The 25808-nt window shown below is 38.1% G+C and overlaps 1 protein-coding gene across 3 annotated transcripts in view; it reads right to left on the bottom strand.

Moving 5' to 3' along the window:
* Window positions 1–5995: 5995 nt before the first annotated feature.
* The window catches only part of snx19b (sorting nexin 19b), a 58712-nt gene continuing 38899 nt past the window's right edge, over window positions 5996–25808 (bottom strand). For all 3 annotated transcript variants that reach the window (XM_047391694.1, XM_047391696.1, XM_047391693.1), the window contains exons 12-14: window positions 13953–14137; window positions 13375–13462; window positions 5996–10751 (exon numbers count right to left, since the gene is read on the bottom strand). In XM_047391694.1, the coding sequence (XP_047247650.1) occupies window positions 10628–10751; window positions 13375–13462; window positions 13953–14137 (397 nt within the window). In that variant the 3' untranslated portion in view covers window positions 5996–10627. The remainder of the gene's footprint in view (window positions 10752–13374; window positions 13463–13952; window positions 14138–25808) is intronic.

Raw genomic sequence — 25808 nt, 5'->3', positions numbered from 1 at the left:
ATTGTGATGAAGTTCATTATTTTCCATAATGTCATGATGAAAATTTAACATTCATATATTTTAGATTCATTGCACACTAACTGAAATATTTCAGGTCTTTTATTGTCTTAATACGGATGATTTTGGCATACAGCTCATGAAAACCCAAAATTCCTATCTCACAAAATTAGCATATCATTAAAAGGGTCTCTAAACGAGCTATGAACCTAATCATCTGAATCAACGAGTTAACTCTAAACACCTGCAAAAGATTCCTGAGGCCTTTAAAACTCCCAGCCTGGTTCATCACTCAAAACCCCAATCATGGGTAAGACTGCCGACCTGACTGCTGTCCAGAAGGCCACTAGTGACACCCTCAAGCAAGAGGGTAAGACACAGAAAGACATTTCTGAACGAATAGGCTGTTCCCAGAGTGCTGTATCAAGGCACCTCAGTGGGAAGTCTGTGGGAAGGAAAAAGTGTGGCAGAAAACGCTGCACAATGAGAAGAGGTGACCGGACCCTGAGGAAGATTGTGGAGAAGGGCCAATTCCAGACCTTGGGGGACCTGCGGAAGCAGTGGACTGAGTCTGGAGTAGAAACATCCAGAGCCACCGTGCACAGGCGTGTGCAGGAAATGGGCTACAGGTGCCGCATTCCCCAGACCTGGGCTACAGAGAAGCAGCACTGGACTGTTGCTCAGTGGTCCAAAGTACTTTTTTCGGATGAAAGCAAATTCTGCATGTCATTTGGAAATCAAGGTGCCAGAGTCTGGAGGAAGACTGGGGAGAAGGAAATGCCAAAATGCCAGAAGTCCAGTGTCAAGTACCCACAGTCAGTGATGGTCTGGGGTGCCGTGTCAGCTGCTGGTGTTGGTCCACTGTGTTTTATCAAGGGCAGGGTCAATGCAGCTAGCTATCAGGAGATTTTGGAGCACTTCATGCTTCCATCTGCTGAAAAGCTTTATGGAGATGAAGATTTCATTTTTCAGCACGACCTGGCACCTGCTCACAGTGCCAAAACCACTGGTAAATGGTTTACTGACCATGGTATCACTGTGCTCAATTGGCCTGCCAACTCTCCTGACCTGAACCCCATAGAGAATCTGTGGGATATTGTGAAGAGAACGTTGAGAGACTCAAGACCCAACACTCTGGATGAGCTAAAGGCCGCTATCGAAGCATCCTGGGCCTCCATAAGACCTCAGCAGTGCCACAGGCTGATTGCCTCCATGCCACGCCGCATTGAAGCAGTCATTTCTGCAAAAGGATTCCCGACCAAGTATTGAGTGCATAACTGTACATGATTATTTGAAGGTTGACGTTTTTTGTATTAAAAACACTTTTCTTTTATTGGTCGGATGAAATATGCTAATTTTGTGAGATAGGAATTTAGGGTTTTCATGAGCTGTATGCCAAAATCATCCGTATTAAGACAATAAAAGACCTGAAATATTTCAGTTAGTGTGCAATGAATCTAAAATATATGAATGTTAAATTTTCATCATGACATTATGGAAAATAATGAACTTTATCACAATATGCTAATATTTGGAGAAGGACCTGTACTGTAATATGAGATGTTATACTCTACAGGGGGGAAAACCAATAAGGCCAACTTAAACTCCCCTCACCCTCCTCCTCATACTTTCTTTCCATATCACCATCCCTACAGCTGCAGATGGGTTGCTTTAAGCTTAACAGTCAGCACCTCCAAGCGGTTTGTGGAAATAAGAACACTAAGTCACCAGTTTGCTAATGTTGCCATCTGGAGGCTTTGAGTCAGTCTCACACTTTCCTTTAAGGAAAGGGTAATCCAGTCGGTATTAGGACTAAGAAAGTGCATTTTATTCTGTGTTTATTATGCAGATGATTATTTAATTCTTTATCCACACCTTTAAAACTGTATCAGTTATCATCCATTGTGTATCTTTGCTTGTTTGCAGCTCAGCATATAGTGGCTTGTTTTAGAAAATTAGAAGAGTGAGCTGAAGATCCAGATTTTCAGTATGGCTCTGAAAGAAAACTTTAGTTAAGATCAAGCTCTCTTTCTTCTGAGCCACAAGAGGCCCCTGTAGAGCAGCACCGTAGCACCAAATCAGTAAACTCCTCCATATGTGACTGCCTCAGTGAGCTCACTGAGAAAGAATACATCTGTGGGCTGTAAAAGGACACGACCGTTATCAGGTGCAGTGTTCAAAACAAAGGACTTTAGCAGAGGACATCTGCAAATAAAAACCGCCAACATGTTGTTCCAGTTATGGGTGTCCTGACCTGATATTTAACAGTTGGGAACAAATACATTAGAGAACAATCCTTGGTGTAAAATAAAAGATATATATATATATATAGTCCTGGTACCTCACAGAAGATTTAAACACTTCGTTCTTGCCATGACTTTGAAAAGAAGGTTTTAGATGGACATACTTTCTGGGGTTCTCTGTCTCAGATTTTGTCCTTTAAAGGGCATTCAGCTCAAACATGTGTGTCCTCTAAGATGCAGGGCTGTGTCTGCGTATATGTGTTTGTTTTTTATTATGTAAGAAGGAAAACAAGGGTTAGACAAGGAATGAGTGTGTTGTGTCTCTCTAGACATTTTCCAGAGACCACAGAATATTAAACCATTTTGGAGTGTGTGTGTGTGTGTGTGTGTGTGTGTGGAGGGGGAGTGGCGAAAGTAGATTGCATAACTTATCAAGGACAGAAAACATGTGGCTTTCATGTAAACCTGCTCGTGCTGCACACTGATGCTGATGTCTGTGCATGGTGTGTGTGTGTGTGTGTGTGTGTGTGAAGCAGGAGTACTATTAACATGGCTAATTTAGCTCTGTGGTCTGAAACAAGATAGTCTTCCCTTAAGGACATCAGTCATGTTGCTGTTGCCTCATTAAATCAGCAAGAGGTAGAATTCATTTTTGTAAAACAACTTGAACATGAGGACAAAAATACCTTCATCTATTTATGTTTCATAACTTATTGGAGCTTTGCAAACACATCACAAGGTGGTAATGTAAAACTGGACAGTGGATCTTAAACTTTGTAGCTTTGGGTCGTTGCAAAGATCTTTATCAAATCCAAATCAGTCTCCGGTTGCCGGAGAAACACAAGCAGGTTGCAGGACAGTTTGTTTTACACAAACCTTCCTCCTTCAGTGATTTTAGATAGTTTTGTCAAATATTTCTGTGTCAAAATAAAGTTTGACATTTAAACATTTCATGAGTTTCAAAGAGCTCTATTGAGAAAAAAACATCAGTGTTATGCAAAGCATCAAGAAGTTCTCAGTGGGGTAAGATCTAAGGAATCTCCTGCCGTGGAACCTAAACGTTAAGTGTTGTCATTCCTGTAGCAGTTAGTCCTCATTTTTAATCAAAGAAATGCTGCTCCATCATGATGGAAATTCATCCTAGATCTTTGGGCAAAGTTGCTCCAGGAGGATTCTAAACAGTCACCATGACACAGAACTCACTGTAGAACTGTTCTTTTTGCAGATGCCAATGTCAGAAACATCATCTGAGAAACTAATTGCCCCCAGTCTTCTGAAAGCGAATGCTGGTACCTCCAGTGTCAGCCTCCCCACGAACCTTTTCTTGGAGAGAAGTGACTTCTTTTTTTTCTTTCACCAGTCTGCTGCCATTCCAGAGCACGCTCTATGCTGGTGTTAACTTGATAACTTAGTTGAATCATCTTCATGAGATGCTTCTAACATTTCCTTGGATTTGTCAGATGCTCTAAGGTAAGGTAAGGTAAGGTAAGTTTATTTATATAGCACCTTTCAGCAACGAGACACTCAAAGTGCTCTAAACATCCTTCACAGCTGTTTAATCTCTCTCCTTGACATTGATGGTTAACTCTGCTTACCAGCAGCACTGGGAAACCCTTTTGATGCAAAGCACTGATGACAGCACATATTTCTTTGGAGAGGTAACAGCAGACAACAGAAGAATATCAGTTGTTCTCCCCTATTTACCCCTAACATTAGGGTAATATGAACAGATTAGTTTTTTCTGATTAAGTTCATTTTTCCTAACTTTCATCACATTTGCAATTATCTGCATTTTTATCTTTGAACCACCTTCAAACTACCACCATAAAAACTAAAGTTGTGAAAAACAGGATTTCTGTCAACCGAGCCGACGCAAAAGCAGATTTCTGCATGGACTTTTATGTTTGTTTGATATTAAAGTTAATTTAAGGATTTGAAACATTTACGTGCAAAATAAAATGCATGTTTCATGACCACAGTGATGTTTTTAAACCAGGTGATGTCATCAGGGATCTGCATTGGGAGTAACTATTAATAATAATTACTATGATTTATTGCTGTTATTAAAGAATTATTAATGATCTCCTGCACAGGTTCATCAGGTTTGATACCATAAAATCCAACAGATATCACTGACTTTGGATCACTTCCTGCTCTAAGAACAATAAACAGCTCTGTGGATGGACTTCCAGGATTTGATGCTCACCAAGCACAGCGTCGCTTTTACTGGCACTGTTTTTTACAGTGTCCTGAAAACTACAAGGACTCTCTTAACATATAATCTGGAACAGATGTCAGAAGTTATTGAAATTCTAGGAGATACTCACATTACAGTATGTCTCCAGAGATATGAACAGCTTACTTATAGTTGTTTTCAAACAAGCTTATAAAAGATTTTTTTTTTTCCAAATGCACTGAGAACACTGCACAATCCATTCCACAGCAAAACATGAAGCTACATTTGATCAAATTTGTTCTCACTCAGCAGAAGGTGAGAGAAAATGAATATTAGGCTGTTCAGAATATCACAGCGTCAGCACTTTTCTTTCCAAACTCAAACATTTTATTTAAACTGAAAGAAATGCTAAAAGATTCAGCTTTCCTGTGAATCACTAAACTAATAGTTAGTTGTATAACTACTGTTTCTGAGAACCGCTTCACATCTATGTCATGTATGAAGTCAACCAACTTCAAGAACCTGTCAAAATGTATTCTAGCCCAGGATGATTGGACTACATTCCACAATCGTGCTATTATTTGAAAATGAGATGGAAGAAACTATGAAAAGTTTAAAATACCAGCTGGTTTTGACGCAAGATCTTCAACTGCCTGGCGGTCTCAGTTTTTACATCACAAAACCCTGACATGTCAGCAGGGGTATGTTTAAACAACTCAATGGATCTGTGTTCGCTGCAGACATCTGTTCAACTTTTAACGAGAGATAGGTAAGAATTCCCAGAAAAATGTTGACTATAGTGGAAAATCTTTCTGACTCTAGAAATAATGGCTTTAAATAATCCTTCTGATAGGCTTCTGTTGCTTTAAAAACGTGGAAACAAAATGGTTGGCATCATTTACACTTAATATGTTCTAAAAACTGAATTGAAATACTGTAACATCAGTAGAAAATCCCAAAAAATCTAATTGTAATGAGAATGTCTTGAACAAGATTGTGCCTTAGAAGTAAGGAGATGGCAGTAATGGTTTAGTGAACTGAAATAAATCCAAACCATATAGCCATTTAACCACAATTCTCCATGTCCCAGTCCTAATCCTGTGTTTTGCTTCCAATTCTTTATCTTTAAATCTAATTTAAGAGGATTTCTCAGCAATGCAAATCCGGCCTCCAGAACTCTCCAATCTCCCCTGTCTTGCTCAATGAGTGGGGCTTATAAGGAATGGTTCAAAGGGATGGTTCTGGTTCTTGTTATGAGGTGCTTAAAGGTCAGCTTTCACACACATCTTTGTTGTCTGAATTCAAACCCAAATCTGCAAAATATACCAAATAAATAAAAAGCTGATTGATGACATCAAATGGGAAATATACGCAAAGCAGTACAGAACCGTAATGCAGAGATTATATTCGAACCCAAAGAGGCTGGGCAGATCTCTGGAACACATCAAAGGTAAAACATGCCTGGGACAAAGCAAAAGTAAGATCTAATAAAACCTAACGCTATCCAGCCTCTTGTAAAACGTTCCCATCCACTGCACAAGCCAAGACCATAACGAATAAGCGCTGAAGATTTAATACCTCATGTTTGGTAACTTTATTGTGCAGATAGCAGAAAATATTTACAGGACAGCATAACACATGCACAACACATTCACATGTTCACAAATCCCAGAGCAGAGAAACACCAGACACTGAAGGAAAGTACCAAGAGCCGGTCCTTCCAGATATTCTGAATGTAAAAGCAGCTGTAGTGTCTCTATCGCTGATTAGTTTCTGGCTATTCTAATAATCAGTTGGCATATTATCCATCCGACTGTAAAAGCAAAGTAGATAGTATCTAACATTTTAGTCCAAAAACTGATTTATAATAGGTCTCCCTGTAACACACAGCGGTTTATTAATATAGTTTATGGCTCTATGAATTAGACAAAGAAGATATTATTCATTACTGACTTTTTTTTCTTGGAAACATTATGGATGTAGTTGGCAGCCGTTCCCATTTTTAGCTTTTTGAAAAACATTAAGCTCATGTATCAAACCCAGCACCTTAAAGCATATTCTTACACCAAATGGGGACCAATCAACAAAACGCACACAGCATATAGCAAAGTAAAATTAAATCTGGCCATTTATTATTAATTCATAATTTATTAATGCATTCTAGAAAGTTAGAATGCAGATGCTCGCCTCTGTTTTAATGAACCACACTGATTTTGGACAAGACAGCTTCATTATATACAATGTACAGTTGTCAAAATAATCCTTAAATAATCCTGTAAGTTTTCAGATGATTAGATAAAGATACATGCGGCTCATTTCCCTCATCCAGCTACTTCACACAGCCTGACAGGTAGAGCTGTCAACTTAAAGTGACAGATCAGATTTTTTATGTGGGCTGGAGTCAATATCTGAGTAGAAGTAGACAAACATCTTAATTTCTTCATTTTGTGTAAAACCATCTTAGTTGTTTCTAAAGGTTGGACCAACAGCTAATCCATGTTGAGTCCAGACCACAGCAGACTTCTACAATCCTAAAACTGTGATCTGATCTGGTTCACCTAAAACTATTTAATACTTTGGTATGAGATCATTATTGGGGCCAAATAAACTCAACATGATCCATGTTGTACTGAATGTTTCATGGGGAAAGATTGGTGGACAATCTTGGGATCTTGCCTATGAGTACAAAATAATCTATAGTTATACAAAATAAAGAAACGAAGAGAAAAATCCACTGCTGCCACAGCCTGATTGCTCTTTAATCCCCACATGGAACTCATAGTGGGGATAGTAGGTTTAATCTTTTAACTGCATCACTCTGAAGTGTTTTGGTCATGAGCAAACAGTTTAGCCATAAGAATGACCAATTTGTTTTATTTTAATTTGGTCTCCTGTGTTGATTAAAGCTGTAGTTCCTCGTGACCTTTTACCTAAACATTTTTATACGTAAAATAAAATTAGTTAACCCAATAAATAAATGTATTTATTTTTTTATTAGATTTTGAATGCAGTGGTACGACGGAGTATTTGGGCCAGACTAAGAAATAACTTTTAGAAGTTACGATAATAAATTCATAGTATTGCAAACTAAAGTCTTAATATTACAAGAAAAATACTTATTGATAATATTGCGTGAGTAAAGTCGTAATGTTACGATAAAAAAGTCGTTCTAATTAGAAAAAACTTTGATAGAGTCATTAAGATCTGACATTTTCTCATTAAATGTGAAAACGATATGAAAACCTTCATAGATTTTTCTTTCTGTATTATTGAAAATGTTTTCTAGAATTTTCTAGGCATTGGTACTCGTCTTGAAATTTTAATTTGTGACAACCCTTATGGCAAGATGAAATAATTACTTTGTATAAAAGGACAAATTCAGTAATAAAGATCACTTCAGTTATATGATGATTACTGCAAAAAGGAGAAAAATAGGCTTAGAATTACATTTACGAAATTTCTTCATCAAAAAAACAATCTACTAAAAGGACATGGAACTGAATTTCATGGGGTTATATTTTAAAGCTGAAATTAAATGGTCAGAAAAAACATTCATCCCTGTTAGCATTGGCACATCTCCTGATGTCAGGACTAGCTTATAGTTACTAAACTCCAGCAAATAAATAGGCTCATAAATACACCGAATAATACTAAGAAAAAAACAGGCATGAAAGGCAAAATAAAGACAACTTATTCAAGATGAATGCAAAACACTGGAATAAAATTCTATAACTTCTTCAACTTGGAATGTGACATTTGTAACATTTATCCCAAGCTTGTGAGGCTTAGGTGGAAAAAGTAGACCTGGTTGCAGGACTTTACTAGCTGCCGGCTCTCTAACAAAGATGTATAATAATGTGCATTCTAACAAACATAATGAGGATGTTGAGATAAAAAAAAGTCACTGATGAAGGCCATCAAACGCTAAGGCAGTCATTTTAAAGTGCAAAACCTTCAACAGTGTCATTTAGGTGGCAGCATGCCAGTTTGAATTGTTTGAAGTCAGGTTCTGTGAAGTTTTTATCTGTAATACTTTCATCACCTGTAGTCATATTGCAATGAGTTTGTAGAAGGAAGAAATAAGTTCGGTAAAAGGCTAAAAGACAGTCCAGCGTTTTAGCTGATTTTAGCTATTTCAATGACTCAAATCGAAAATGTTTATATCCATGGCATGCAACAGTAAAGTAGCAGATATGAACTTTCTACACTTTAACAAGAGGCCATTGCTGATGTTATCGCCATTTTCTCATCTGAACAATGTTACACCACTCTTGGAAGCCATAGGCCCTGTCCACAGTAACCCAGCAAAACAGAGCGCTTCTGCTGTGTTTGCATGCAAAGTTAAAGAAAAATGCTTTTCAAAATTGAGATGTTTTAAAGGTCTGTTTGAGGTGTAGATGTGAGGACAGCACAGAGGCTCACCTCATCCTCTAGCCCTTCGTGATAGAAACCACAACAGTGAAGACGTTTTTGAGAGGTTTTCCACATCGTTCTCGCATTGTCCTCACTGTTTTTCCATCATGTTGTCATCTGTAAACTGAAGAAGATCATAACCAATAGCAGAAAGAGCCACAGTGTCAAAGAAAACAGGCTGCTCGTTGTTTCGGGAGAATCTTTAGCCAAGTACTGCTTTAGCAGTGCTAGTCTAGGAATCTCTTTCTTTTTCTTTATGATATAGTTAATGCTAACATCGCCACCTGCTGGCGGACCAAATCTTTTACAGCATTTTTGACTGGAATCTAACAGACCGTGAACAGTACATGCAGGTTTAATTTTAAATAGAAGAAAAGGTGTCGGGTAAACATTTAAGAGGGACTGATACAGCCAGCGGCCTCAGTTGATGGAACACTACAGCACTGTATCCCTTGGATATGAACATTTTCAGTTCATATCCAGCCGTTAGCCCTGCACCACGCTGAAAATGGCTTCTCTTTTCTACAAACTCGTGGCAATATATGTTTTTACAACTGCTAAGCGAACATTTGCTGATAACTTCCTAGAACCTCACTTCTGAACAAAACCATATAACTGTGCCATGAACCAGGTACACAGGGTTATATGCAGGTTCAGTGAACTTTCTTCCCACATATCTTTACAACGCTTTTCAGGCGCAACTCAGATGCAGATATCCCAGACAATACAGAACATCCTGAGTGTTTCCACCAGATTTGTGCAATCTAATTATAACTGGATAAATAATGAACAGAAAACACCGACCTGTGAAGAATAGATTTTCAATAAAAATCACGAGGACATGGAATTTCACATGTTTCTGTAAAATACAGTAACAGCAGCAAACAACTAGTATAGGTCATGTGATGTATATCTGTTCAGGGAGTTTAAAAGACAAAAATCAGAAAAAAGAATCATAGGTGGCATTGTTTGTCACCATTGCATATCAACATAACTCATATCATTAACTCATTAACATGTTTTGTATGGTTTTAAATGAAGTTCTGCCAATATTTATCACACAGCCCTTATGTAACGTTTTAGTTCAACCCATATTATGTCAATGGTATATGCCTGGTTTCATTTTATAAAGTGCCTGTTTAAACAGCTGAGACATGTGCCTGTAAAACCAGTAAAACAAACTCCCTTGGACAACTCTACAACTCATCCCATACAGTGTGTACTTTGCCTGCACATCGACACTTGTCATGTAAATCCCTCAGGAAAGCTCCGATTCAAGGAAATAAAGCTCACATTATGTGAGGCTACCATGTGGAGCTCTATACAAAGCTGGTGGAATGGTGAAGAAGTCAGAGTGTGGAGGCCAGGGATAAGTCAGAGCATAAGGAGCGTCTAAAGGGAGTTTAGAGGTGAAGTTTGAAGGTTGGATGAGGATTTACCACGTTTGGATCTGAACAAAAGATCAGCCGTACTCTGGGATCAAACACAAGCCGTGTGTGACTGTGATCAAAAGCAGATTGAAAGTTAGTGACTGTATTATTGTGTATGTGACACTGTTGAATAACCTTAGTAATGTCTAATGAAACAATATGACCTTAGGATATCATCAGGGGGTGAGACTGAAGGACCTCAGAAGTTTAAAGTGAATACGGAGGATGGTGAGCCTGATCGAACACAACACCTTTCACACTCACTGCTGAATATTGGTGGAATGGGAGCAGCTCCACCCCTTTTCACCACTGATCAGAGGTCACTTAGGATGACAGAAAAATATTTGAGCTGCATTTGAGTTGTCTTCTCATGCCAACATCTTCTCTGGGTTCTTAGAGAGAGTCTGCAGAAGGCTTCTTTGGAAATCCTCCTCTGGTAATTCAGGAACCAAGAAGTCCAACAGAAGGTCAAATATACAATAGACCAGGTGTCTGCAGAAACACAAAGCAAATCATCACCCTCCTGTAATTTGAGACACTAGGACTATTTTACAGTTTCAGTCATAAGTTTACATATACACATCCCTGGCATGGTTGTCGCTCATTTAGGACTACAAATGAAACACTGACTATTCTGTCTTCACTGTGGGCTAATTAGACACCGTACTTCTTCAAAGGTCAATGTTTTTTAAAAGCAGCAACTGAGTTTGAATTTATTATGGGTTTTCCTTTTCCACACAGGGTCAAAATGATACAAACAGCCTCAATTATATACATACACCCCTAGTAACATTTGGTTACATTTCCTTTAGCAAGTAGCATCTGGAGCACATGTTCTTTGTAGCCATAAATGTTCTGGCATACTGCTAACCGAATGCAGCTCCAGATTTGTGTTAAGCTTGACATTTGGTGGTTATCTGCTTATTCCTGAACACCTGCAATCACATAAAATAAATTTGAAAATATTTCAGTCTTCAGTTTGGTTTCTATCTCTACTAGGATCTTATTTCTTCAGATGCAACCTTGCAATCCTAAGCTTTGCTCTCAAGAGTTGTTCTTTAAGAGAGGAAAGGTTTTATTTTGGTAAGTCTTCTTTTGGAGAAGGTTCAATTTGTCTCATTGTTTATTCATTCTGTATTTTCAACATATCTGAAATTGAGGTTTAATGAGATGTTATGGAATGAAGTCTCATAATAATAAAATATGATAACATTTCTTGTTAAGGCAAAGCAATTTTAGCATGAATTCATCGGTTGAATTTAAAACTGAAGAAGCTTAAACCAACTTCTGACTCATCAGTGAGGCAGCATTCCTAGGCATCTGATATAAACAACACACAGTGGCAATAAAGACTAGATCCATTTGTAAGCACTGTAAGAACACATGGCTTTACACCATGACTGGCTAACAGAGCTGCAGGTGACATATGCTTTGCAGCTTCTGTTTGGGTCCTAAGCTAAAGGGGACTTTGAATATTTATTCTAGAATTGGATCTGCTCTAGATCTAAATTAAAAACACTTAGGCTGGTCAAACCTGAGCTAAAACTGTTTAACACTAGAGGTTCTCTAAAATACAGTCTGTTATTTATGACAAAATATGTGAATTTGTGAAAACGAAGTATTTAAATTTGCTCTTTTTTTGTTTCTGGATCAACTGTAAGTGGTCCTAATACAAATCATAGACGAGGGACAAGACCTGGGTAAAGAATACGATAAATACTCTTCAAACCTGAACTTATATTATTCTACACTGATTGCACATCCTTAAAAAACACAATCATGGGGATTCTTAAGTTTTCTTTAAAATATTTTTAAAATCTAGTCTAGTCCTGTGATCCCAAAATCATGTATCCCCTCAATGGATGAATGGTAAACTCCTTACTGGAAGGTCTAACCTTTAAAATGCCCTCTCCAGGCAAGACTGTTAAAGGGAAAACACACTAATTTACGTGAACGTCAGTCAACTTACAGACGTAGCCTTGTAGCAGTACTCACACCAGATCATAATCATTTCATTAAAGTGTGTCTCTCTGTACCTGAACGCTTCTTCATCACTAAAATTCTGCAGAAACAGTAAGTTTGGGCTTAATGTTTCACACACATCTCCATGTTGTGCACAAACACATTATAACAAGTCTTTATAGCACTAACAAGACTGTTTTTAACAAAGGGACATGAACTGAGCATGAAAGGCTAGAAACGGTTAACGGTGTTTAATGGATGCTGTAGAGGAAGAAAAACCAGTCAACTTTACGCAGCACAAAGTGTCCTTTGTGAGGACACGATTTAGTTTGCCAGGTCAGGGTACATCTGCTTTCTCAGGACACCTCTATCTTTGTTGCAACTGGTTACTGATAAAATGCCTGGCTCTCCCTGTGTATTTTTAAATGTAGCTACAAAAACTCAGGGCTGGCGCCCCAACAATAAGAGCTACAAATTTATATCGAGTTGTACCAGAACGTTTAGTTCTACGTGAAGTTCCTGTCATGCATCCAGGCAGGATTTGAGCATGCAGACAAGGCAGAGAGAAGAGGACACCAGAACATTCTGGCTTAATATCGAACGTGTAAACCTACCAGAATCCCAGCACAGAAATGGCCTATAAATTTAATTTAAGTTAGCTGAAGCTGTGCTTTAAAAAGAGGGATCAAACAAAACAATTGAGGTGATTAGAGAGGTTAATTAACATGGTTTATCTGTGTTAAATGAACTTTACGATTGTTTTTACTAAGAACACACTTGTATAAAAATGCTGCTTTTGCATTATTTCTTATTATACCCACAAATTTAAAACCTCATAATGTTTTATCTATTTAGAAGTTTGTCAGGAATTAAATAAATCGTTTTATTTAGGAGTCAGAATGAAGGAGGTTGAAGACAAACACATAACAACCTTAACAGATTTATATTTGAAAAACAAAAAAAACCTATGCATAATTTTCTTTCCACTTTAAAAATAAGAGCTCCGTTTTGTTGGTCTATGACATGAAATTCCATAAAAAGTAGAATTATATTTGCTTACAAAATCCATCATGGCCATTCTGATACTGTAAAAGAATATGTAAAAGTTAAGAGCCCCAAAATAACATACACACAGTGTATGGTGGATCTTTACCTGTTAATGTAAGGGTCTTGAAAAGAATCCAGTGCAGTCTGCCAGCTCAGCCTGTACTTATCAGAACCCAGCATATCTGAGACCAAATCTAAAGAGAAAAAGCCCAGAAGATGAAGGTAAGTTTGAAATGACCAGGCATGAAGTGGTTTCATGCATCGAGATATGCAAAGGTTCAAACAGTTCCAGCTGTTTAATGTCCTCTTAATGAGATGTCAGACAAAGTGGGGGAGTGAGTGGAGTTTTCTCCGGTTGCTCCTCCTGCTGCACACTGCTGGTCAGCTTCCTCAAAGAACCCTATTACACCTCCCACTATGCATTATTATGCATTACTTCCATTTGCAAAAAACAGAGACAGTCATGGTGTTTCTGTGTTTTACATTGAATTAATTTAACATTAAACTGTTGTTGTTTTTCACATATAGTGATATCATGAAACTGTGGTATTTTTTCTCAGGTTAACCATACAGTCACAGGAATGGCTGTCTAAAAACGAACATAATACTTTGGACTATGGGCTACTTTAAAAGATACATAGCCCCACAGCTGATGGTATGTTGAATGATTGAGGTTCTCTGTACCTGGCAGAAGTTTCATCAGACAGTCTAAGGCCTCCTGCTTGGTGCTGTCTTTTTGCTGCTGGCTGCGTTCAGGTGGAGGGGCGGATGGCAGAACCCCTCCCGGCCACACAGCTTCCTGAATTACCTGCAGGTACACCGCCCAGTATCTGGTACATGTCAGGTTGGCTACACTCACATCGAGCCATCTAAAAATCCACAAAAACAACATGAAAGTGGTTTATAGTTAACACAGTGTATTTATTTATTGTTCAATTAGCATGGTCCAGTTTGAGACTGAGGAGACAGAGGACACAGAGGACCTTTGCAGGACTTTCCCATGTCCCATGTCAGAGTGGAACAATTCTGAAACCAGTTGGGCCAACCTGGATTTAGAAGCTCAATGTATCGTGACCCTGTTATGCCTGACCGGACCAATACTCAATGGTCCACTGATCTTTGAGTCATCATCTGGTGAGTGTGTACTTTTACACGTAAGCCAATGTCAAGCTTCACTGCATTCCCACGAAGATTTGAAGCTACGCAGCACCAGAGGAGCCTGACCGGGCACAGCCTTGTACAGGAAGTCGTCTCAAATCAAGCTCATTTCCCAAAAGCCTTAAACACATCGGCTACATTTAACATCTTGATGAGTGAATTTAATAGGTCAAGAGGTGCCGAAGGACTTTAAACAGTTCTGTTTTGACCTGAACCTTTTTCCAGGCAGGATTTACATTGCACCCAATGGGAACAGCCAACATGCTCCCCAAATCCAAAGAAGGTTATTAAAGGCAACAAGTGAAACATCTCTGAGCAGCTCAGACCTTTAGGCTCTGTACAGCATGTTTAGATCAATCTGTAGTGATGAAAAGGTAAAAAGACCAGACAGATGCTGTTATGAGACCCTCTTTAAGGCCTGAGTTGCAATGTGAAAGATGCAAACTTAGCACACAAATAGAACACGTTCTCACAGATCTACAGTATATTCTAGATTTCTAGTGCGACATGCCCAGCAAAAGTAGTCATCCCCTCTTGACCTTTTCCATGTTTTGTAACGCTACAACCACTAAACACAATACTTGATTCAGAAACAAGTAAAAAGTGGCCTCTACAGAACTCACTGGAAATTTGGTCGTCATTAATAAAGGATAAGCGGGTATAATGGATGAATGGATGAAGGAAGGAACGAAGGATTGAACGAACGGACGAACGATGGACGGACGGACGGACGTTTTTAATAAGACTGTTCAGAGATTTGAGAATTTAAAAAAAAGTTTAAATCCATATTGATTTTTTTTTTATATTTAGACACTTCAATGTACCAGATGTACTTTACTCTGGCCAGAGGGGATTTTACTGATACCTGGGAGTCCTCTCTGTTTTGTTTTGGTGTCAGTTTTTTAAAGCTGCACCAAGGAACATTGCATTGCACACTTTTGTTCTGCACATAAATATTCTGCATTTGTTCACGGTACATTCATTCACTACATGCGCTTATCGAACCGACAGGACAATACCGGATATTTTTAGTACAAATATGTGTACAGTTATACCCCTTAGATTTTTATGTTTTAAACAAAAACGTAGTGCATAACTAAAGTACAAAGAAAAGGACCATTGTTTTTCAAATTATTCTACAAATTGTTATCTAATTTTTTTCACAAAAGTGCTTAATTAGTAAACAAAGTCCACTTCTGTGTGGTTTAATCTCAGTGTAAATGCTTTTTGAAGGCCTTAGAGGTTTGTTAAGAGAACATTAGTGAACAAACAGCACTGTGTAGTATAGCCTCAATCTACTGCACTTAATGTCTAACTTATTTTCTAATCTGAATTTAATCAAACTTATAACCACAGCAAAATAACAAAAAAACACAAGATGCCTTCAGGACTTTCAGCTTATTTTTTTAATCATATGAAATAGGATGAAATGCCAAAGCCATTATTTTCACTCTGAAGAGGCACATTTGAAGAGAACTGCACACATTCACAATACAATTGTTTACAGTCTATAGTATATAGGGTGATAATTGAATGGACTTAGAATCCAAAAATGAGTTAGTAGACCTGTGGTTTGCTTTGGAAACTGGGTCACTGAGGATCCTTTAATAACACTTTCATGGATGTGTTGTTTCCAAATAGCTTACAAGGATCATTTTTTTGTCTGTACCGTTTACCCGACCAGATGATTGGACACAGGCTTTTCTTGTCCACAGCTCAAAATAATTCCGAGGAAGTTAAGTACATAGAGTGCTTTAGAGAACAATGAACATATCCATCCTGCAGCAGCATCCAGCCCTGTAAAGATTTACAGTGGAGCAGTAGAGAGAGCATGGAATCTCAGTCCAGTTGTAAATTACTTCTCTATGAGGGTTAAGGGCTATGGGGAATGTTAAACATCTCTGTCCACCTGCTTGGCTTTAAACAGCCACGATTGAAATGTTTTCTTGTTACTAAGGTTGATGTGAGAATTCAGCCCTGATGGCTTTATGTGGTTTCTATAAATAATCTGCTGCTCTTGTCTCTAATTTGCTTAGACTTTAATGAAAGCTGTGTTCCCTTTAATGATTCAATTAAAGGTTTATTCCCCTAACGTTCCCTCAGAGTTAACTCCTATAAATTGTAGGTAGGATTGTGCGTAGATGCACAAACATCAGTTGCACATTTATCGTTGACTAGGTAAACAGATAGACAACAGCAAATCTAGGGTCCCAAAACAAAAAAAAAGCTGAACAGTTTTTGCAAACGTCCTGATATTGAGCTTTTTTTTAACCTAGGAGACCAAACAGTTCACATTGTTTTAAGCTTACAGGCACATATTAGCTGACAGCTACAGTGATTCAAGATACTCACTGTAATGTGAACTCGTGTTTTCATTTCTTCACTTTTGTCCGATTTATTTAATATTTTTAATTTTGGTGAAGGACCTTGTCTCTAAAATCCCCTTCTGAATATTAATGTATGAATGACATTATTTACTTGGTTTTTCAGGAAATTTTAAAAACATGAAAAATGAAAGCAAGTTGAAAATCAAATCAGTGCTTTGCTTTTGGTTAGTGTTAAATCATGTTAATTGGTTTGAAAACATCCATTCATTTCTGCTGGAGCTTTCTAAAATGACCTCTTTTGGCCTCTTTTCCCGCAAAAGACGCAGGATTTAAATACCTAGAATGTTTTTACCTGGGTAAAATCCCAGATAATCTGTGCGCTTTCTGTTTCCGCCACTCTAAAAGGCAGTGGAAAATGTATTTTAATCATTCAAATGTATTGCTCCTTTAAAATGTCAGAATTGTACAAACTGCATTAACTTAGCCAATGTTTGTCATTACTGTGGCCCTACAATAACTATCTGCAGATTAATGGCAAGCAGACAGACGCTCTGATCATTGCTCCCAATGGTAAAATGCCAGTTATCATGCACCATGTGAGCTTTTTATCTGCTTCTGTAAAAGATGGTGTTAAAAATGTGGGTGTCTTTGGTGAAAACTGACTGAAAAATGACCATCCATGCTTCTATTTCATCTCGTTTTGTTTTTCTTTTTCTTTTTACTTTAAATAAGGCATGTCTAGATCACCTTCAGACTGTGCAGAATTCGAAGGCAAGACTTTTAACCATGGCTAACAAGAGAGACCACATGACCTTAGTTCTTGCCTTATTGCATTGGCTCCCTGTTCATTTTAGAAATGCGTTAAAGATTTTAATTTTAACATTTTAGGGAACTCTCTGTCCAAGCCCTTAAAAATATTGCGGGCATATTGAAGCCCCTGTCTTTTAATCATCTAACCAGATGCCGCTGGTGGTTCCCTGGATTCATTTGAATACCTGCTGAGATCAGGCTTTATAGACGGCGGCTCTGAGAATCTGGACTCCCTTTCTCTCTACGCTCCATAGTCTGACTACACCTAAATATGTACTTAGTTAGACAGGCTTTTACTATATTTATTCTTGTGAAGTACTTTGTGATTTTTATCTTTGAAAGGTGCCATGTGAATAAAAATTACTTAGGTTATGAATATTGTTATATACGTCAGATTTAAAAAATATTGTATTACTCAAATAGTTTTAATGTTAGATTGATTTTGTGAAAAGCCCAAAAAAGAAAGAAGCCCAAACATTAAAGTTTACATTATATACCTCATTTCATGAACAGATCTGGTAGTAAAAAAAAAACCTTGTTGTAAAACCTGTTAACTGAAAAAACACCTCCCTGCTGTACATCAAACATTAAAGTGATGAGAGGCCTTTTTTTTTTTTGCTGGAGCCCATTTGTGCACATGATACCTCCACCTCAAATCGAGCTTTCGAGAGAGAAATAAAACATGGCAAACTTGCTTTTTTAAAGCCCTAAAGAAGAACATGAACTTGTTTTTTTATGACTATGGTCTAAATAGGTGCATCAAGACTCACAAAGACAGGTCTGCCTTCTATCATAAATGATCTCCACATGTTTCTTCTGCAGGAAAGAGCCTCCTGAGTGTAATGCACCCCTTTTTGTAAGAACGTGGACTCCTTTTCTGAGTGAAGGACATGGACAGGTGGGACAATTACCAGCAGAAAAGCATAAAACCATCTCACAGCTTACTGAGCAACATGGTTCGCCCTGAACGTTGCTGGTCTGAGGTCAGTTTGGACCCCCCAGCATTAACGTTGTGAACATATTAAGGATATGTTTCCTAATTTAAAAAACCAGCTGGTGTCCAGTCTTTTAGTACTTCTTCAGACCTGGATAAAGAATCATAAAGTTAAAGTCACATATATATCTTTTTACAATTAGCAAATCCTTAAAGAACTATAGATGGAAAAACTGAATATTGTATGTGCCATGTTTATGGACGGATTTATGTGCATTTCAATTTTCGTTCCTTGATTTTAATAACCTTAACCCTTGACAACGTAGTTGGCAACACAGTTAAGCTGTAGCCTTCATTGCTCCACTTTGGCGGTCACACTGCAGACTGGGCTGCCTCCCCATACTGGGCCCAGATGCCCACCCTTCTTGGGTTAGGAGGTCTACTCCTGTTAAAAGGTCTTATTTTCAAGGTTTCCCGACTTTGGTAAAAGACAGATTATAAATGTTATCATGATATTTTGTGGTATTTATTGTGATAACAATAAAAGTGAGTAGTACTTAAAAACTCATTAAACTCATTATCAGTAAAATCTGTCATTGTATGCAGTCAATCCCACTTCCTGCTCTGAATTTAACATTCAGTCATTTTTAAATAGGCTAACTAACCACACCAGTTATATTATGTAGAAAAACATAGTTCAAAGAGCAAAATAACCCCGGCCATCATCAAACATCAACATCAATTAGACTTTATCATTGTCACAATAAATCACAACTATCATAACATTGTTCCCCAGTAATAGACGATACAATAATTGTCAATCCCTACCCAACACCAAACAAGTATTCGATACACTTCCCAGTTTTGCAGATTTTCCCACTTGCAAAGCATGTAGAAGTCTTTCATTTTTATCATAGATACTCTTCAATTGTTAGAGACGGAATCTAAAACGATCCAGAACATCAAACTGTGATTTTTAAGTAATTCATTTGCATGTTCTTCCCACTCTGCATACTGTTTGAACTGAGTTGATTAAGCTGTTGTACATTGAAGTGGTTCAAACTGAGACCTGACTGGATCAAATGAGCTGGAATATTTTCTCTATAAGGTGACTGAGATGACTCAACTGTGCCTCAACAATATTCGCACACCTTTAATTGTCATCTTACAACTGCAAACTTCATAGAATTTTACTGAGATTTTGGGATTCAACGTTTGAACAACACAAAGTAGTGCCAAATGGTAAGTGGAAGAAAATGCTTTTCTAAATATTTAACACATGAAAAATCTAAGAAGTCTGTTGTGCATTTGTATTCAGCCCTCTTTACTCTGGTGGCCAGAAATAAAATCCCATGAAACCCATCATCTTCAGTAGTCACATAATTAGCACCATTAGTATTTGCACCATCATCTTGGAGTGAGTTACAGGGACATTTTATACCAGATTATCTGGTTTAAAATGGTTGGATAATTCTAATAGTAGGATTAAGAAGTTTCAGCACTGAATGAGCATTCCAGCTGTTCTCGAAGGCCTCATAGGTTTCTCAGAGAACATCAATGAGCAGACAGAATCAAAACTGCTTTGTGTGTTTACTCAGGTCGTCTGTCTGATTTACAACTTGTTCAAGGATTTGAAATGTTTAAGTGTGACAAAAAAGAAAAACCTGAAAAAGTTTCTATGGGGGTAAACCTTTTTTTTCTATTGATTTACTAACTGACCAACAACAAATTCTATGTTCATTTTTTCACCCCTGGCTTATCTAAGCACCAATCACAGACCTCATCCTGAACTGCTGGTTTTGTTCAAAGTGTGACGCCCATTCGTGTCAATAACACGGACTGAATTTGATCAACTTATCGTATTGTTTTCCCATGACAGCCAAGAGGCCCGTGTGAAAAATGAAAACAATAAAAGCTGTTTAACAAGGAGGAACAGCTGGCTTGAGTTAAAGATAACCTTTTGCTTTAGCTGGTTTGACTTAAAATAGTGCCTTAGAAGGTGACTTTAACAGTTACACAACATGTGGATTTAAAACCCTGTCTTAATGGATAGCGTAATACCTGAGGCACAGAGGGAAACAGACCCAAAACTGAACCCAAAAAACCTAAAACCTACTTTTTCTGACATTCTGAACATCTCTCTTATAAACAATATCTACCACAAAAATCCAGCATTTAAATTAAAAACTACTGTTTTACAGTACTGTGCAAAAGTTTCAGCCAGGTGTGAAAAAATGCTGTAAAGAAAGAATGCTTTCAGAAATGCAAGTTTTAATCATATATTTTCATCAATCAACAAAATGCAGTGAATAAACAAAAGAGAAATCTAAATCAAATCAATATTTGTTGCGAACACCCTTTGCCTTCAAAACAGCATCAGTTCTCCTAGGTACATTTGCACACAGTTTTTGAAGGAACTCGGCTGGTAAGTTGTTCCAAACATCTTGGAGAACTAACCACAGATCTTCTGTAGATGTAGACTTTCTCACATCCTTCTGTCTCTTCATGTAATCCCAGAACACTCCATGATGTTGAGATCAAGGCTCTTTGGGGGCCATACCATCACTTCCAATAAGTCTTGTTCTTAACGCTGAAGATAGTTCTTAATGACTTTGGCTGTATGTTTGGGTTCACTCACTTAGCATTTTGTAAATTGATAAAAAAATAATCATTTATATGTCTGAAAGCATTCTTTGTTTACAGCATTTTTTCCACACCTGCCTAAAACGTTTGCACAGTACTGTATAAATAAAGGTAGGATCAGGTGATCCTTAAACGTGAGGATACATTTAGAGCTTAGTCAATGTGGGGACGTTTTTATTGTCCAGTGTGAACAGAGTGCTCATAGCTGCAAAACAATTGGTGGACTAGAAGTTCTAGGGCTAACCCTAACCCTTTTACCTTCCTATCATGCTAAAGATTTCACTGCCTGATGGTGTTTACCATTTGTTAAATCAAGTTATCCAGGTTTCATATACATACATATACATCCATCCACTTCATGTTATCAGTCAGTAAAACAGGACCCTATAAAAAATAAAATCCATCTGATCTGAGGCCTTGGTTCTCAAATGGGAAAAGGTGGAACCCTCTCCCAGGTTCTGGGAGAGTCTCTGCCTTAAGCTGAGAAGTTCAAGTATCATGGTGTCATGGTCACAAGTTTTAGTGAGATGGAGCACAAGATGGGTCAACGCTCTACTTTTTACCTATGAAAATATGACATGGATCATGAATGAAAGAACCAAATCACTTCTGCCACAGAGTAACCGGGTTTAGCCTTAGTGACAGGATAAGGAGCTGATAAACAACATAATAAAGTTCTAACAATTTAGTGTAAAATCAATACGAGAACGTCCAGGTTCAGTTGTAAATGCCCAGTTTTCATTAAATCATTAAATGCATCAATAATTTGGCAAAAAAGTAAAAAAAAAACACGGATTTGTTTTTTTTGTTTTTTAAATCACTGAAAACCAAAAAAAAGCTGTTCTTATATTTGCTTCAACAGCCAACAGTGATATAAAGTGACAGTTTACTGCTGGGATTATTAGAGCCTGTATGTATATTAGTGACTGCTCTGTGATTTTTGGACCAGTGGTATGTTCTAATATCAGACAAAAATAACCTGAGTAAACACAAAAGGCTGTTTTCAAATGTGTCAAGGGAATAAGGCCATGCAAACCAAGCAGGGCCTATGGGAAACCTAACTGACACGTAAACCTTGTATCTGTGTGCTAATCATGCATTTGCAATGACTAAAATGCTACAGGGAGATATTTACACACTCTTCCTTGTAGAATTGTTTAAATTCAGCCATGGTGAGGGGTTTCAAGCATTAACAGCATATTAAGGCCATGCCACAGCATCTCAATAAGATTTAACTCCAAACCTTTAACTACAGCTTTTTGGGCCATTTAGGTACAGACTGGTGCTGGTGTGCTCTGGATCGTTGTCCTTCTGCATAACCAGAGTGCAGTTAAAGTTTATTATAATATCCTCCAGAAAACAATTCAGATTTTGAGGAACAAATATTACAATGAAAATCTAAAACCAAATATGTCATTTTCTCTGTGCTGCTTTTTCTACAGTTCTCCATACACTTTAGGCGTAACGACATTAGGAAAATAGATTGAAAGAATGGGCTGCACGGTGGTGCAGTTGGTATAATGTTGCCTTGCATCAAGTAGGGCCTGGATTCTAGCCTGGGGTCTTTCTGCATGGAGTTTACATGTTCTCTACGTGCATGTGTGGGGTCTTTCTGGGTACTCCCATAACTCCAAAAACATGACTATTAGGTTAATTGGTCTCTCTAAACTGTCCTTAAGTGTGAGGGTGTGTATGACTGTTTGTCCTGTGTTTCTCTGTGTTGCCCTGTGATGGACTGATGACCTGTCCAGGGTGTACCCCACCTCTAGCCCAATGACCGCCAGACACAGACACCAGCTACCCAGCGATTCTGCACTGTCAGCAGGTATAAAAAAATAGATTGATTTTAGTAGAAAAATCAAATCAGCATAATGTATGTTTTTTACACATAAGTGATTGCAATGGTTTCCACTTACTGTGATGTATATGCCCTCATATCTTTGGTCCAGCCCACAAATTTAATACCATCAGCACCTTTATTCATGCTATGGCGCCATTTCACAGCTATCTGAAGACTGTTTAAGGTCTGCTCTGCTCTTCAGTGTATGTTTGAGTGTGTGTCAGTGTGTGTCAGAGTGTGCCGGGCCTGGTTTTATTGGAAATTTTTTTTTATTGTCGGGGCGCCTCTGTCCTCGTATCTGGTCAAAACACAGACATGTAACGTTACAGACTCGTGCCCAAATTTAACCACCCACGCGTCGCTGGGTTTTACAGTCCGGCTGTCACAGTTTTCTGTCACTGCAGCGTAGAAACTCTGCTCTTTTGGAGCAAAGGGCAGTCACATTGCTAAGTGGTTATTGCACTATGCACTAACAATTGTATTTATGCAAAGATGCGTGCACACAGCTCCATGTCGCAGTCCATGCAACATCTTTTACTGAATTAAGCCTCTGCTGTCATCACCACTGTAATCCTATGCCAATCACCTGCAAGATTACTTCTCCCTTCAGAGCAGGCAACCACACACAGATTTAGACCCTGCACAGTTAATACACACAGCAGAGCACTTTTGACCAATTAAAGCTGACAAATGCCAAGTAATTCTATACGAGAGATTGTGGTCCAGTTGAGACTTAGACTGTGACCATGAAAACCACCAGAGTTGTTTTCCAGCTCCACTCTGCCACAGAGATGTTTTTTAAGCTGGAAATTGTGGAGAAGTCTGCCAAGTAATGTTCTGCTTTCTGCCTGTGAGCTTCATGTGGCTTAAATCAAACTAAACATAAAGTGTTATTAAATGAAGTGACTCACAAATTTAAATCAGCTCGGGCACAGCCTGCAAAGTATGTGTAAGTCACTACGTTTTTCCGTCAGCCAGCAAAATTTTGAAACAGTGTATACAAATGTCTGCTTTACTCGACAACAGGATACACACAGTAGGAAGAAGCCCAAAGAAAAAGAAAGGCGGAGTATTACAGAAAGAGTCAAGCAGTGTTGTACGCAGGTATTGATTGCATGGTTGTAGGTGACACAGCCACCTGAGTAAAAAACACTTTGGCCTCACAACACAGCAGAAGAGTTGAGCAAACTGCCCTCTCTGACTGATTACTCTAGTCCTTTAGATGGACCTGCCAGGAAAGAAACATTTACCCAAGATAAAAGTCCCCTTCACTGTAATGCTTGGGTTTGCAAAGGCACAAAGGCAGGGAACAGATGTAAAAAAAATCATAGAGAGCTGTAAGCAGAGTAAAGCTCCACAGCTTGTATACTTTGGACCTAATGATAACTAATAACACAATCTAAAGTACAACGATGAACTGATTTAGACTTGTAAAGTGTTCAGTGAAGTCAGTGTAACTTAGAAACATTCGACTATTATAATAAATTGTTTTAAAACCACTTCCAAACCCAGTGGAATGTTCCATCATGCTGTTCCTTCTTTTTATAACAAGAGGACAAGGGCTCATTAAGAGTGACTATGGTGTACGCAGCATTAAGTAGCCCCTTCCCTACCCCACCTGTTGCTGTGTGCTGAATGAACAAACCAAGTAGAGAACCACTGATCAGATGAACAACCAGTGTCAGATAACCATTTTTTGTAAATCTTTGACCTGCCTAAGTTGATGTTAGCAGATACTGACCTCTCTTTAAGAATGGTATTTTAGGAAGATACAAAAACAGCCTTACTGACATGAGCGGTCATTCATTAGTTATATTAGGAGCAGAAGTAATGTCACGCTGTAAAACAGGGTTTTACTATTTTTAATTAAACATGAAACATGAAGGTCAAGTTGGTAAACTTTAGCATCTTACATTAGCAACTGATTCTCTGTTTTTCCTAGAGAATATTGATACTTAGCTTTACTAAGCAGTTGAAAATTGAAAAGAATAAAAAAGAGCACCTTTGCTGCAATTTGTTTAGCCTTACTGATATCTGCTAAAAATTATGGGGTCCTTCTCTCTGCCTCGAGATATTTCTTAAATTTCACATGTAAATACAGTTTCCTGTCTCTTACAGCTGTGTGATTCCTCAGACGTCATTTTAAAAACATGACTGATACTAAGATTGCTAACATAGAGCTACTTCCTTCAGTAAAAGTGGCAACACTAAAGATTGTTGCTGGTAGTGCAACCTAGTAGCACTTGGTATGGGATGCTCACATATTGTAAAACGATCAAATTAAGACGAAAACCATCAGGGTGGAGTTTCCACGTTCACATTATGCATTTTCTCTGGATACTCCAGCTTCCTCCAACAGTCCGAAAACATGCATGTTAGGTTAGTTAATCACACTAAAATGTGTTTAGGTGTTCTCACACTTTCATATGCAAGTCTGTGAATCAAAATCAAAATAAATGTAAATGGTAAACATCATAAAATAAAATTACAGCAACATCAGTGATCAATATATAGCCATGTGTAATATTGTTACAGCAGCAGTTCTAGAAATGGAGACTGCATTTCTGTTTTTAATAAAAGCAATTATGTGCCAAATGAAAACTATATCTCTCATCTTTCTGCCAAAGGTGAGAAGGTAACAATCACAAGCTGCTAGAAGGTCTGAGTCAATTGGCTAACTGACCCAGCTGATAATTACCAGGAACAACCGAGATGAAAGCAAGATGCTTGGAATACCAAGAAACAAATCAATCACCGACACAACACAGTCCAAATGTGTGTAAAACATAAGGCCAGCTGAGCAAGACGTGTGTGTGTGTGTGTGTGTG

This window comes from Girardinichthys multiradiatus, chromosome 18 (genome assembly GCF_021462225.1).
Source record: "Girardinichthys multiradiatus isolate DD_20200921_A chromosome 18, DD_fGirMul_XY1, whole genome shotgun sequence".
NCBI classification, from domain to species: Eukaryota; Metazoa; Chordata; class Actinopteri; order Cyprinodontiformes; family Goodeidae; genus Girardinichthys; species Girardinichthys multiradiatus.
This window is presented reverse-complemented; position numbering and strand designations above follow the sequence as displayed.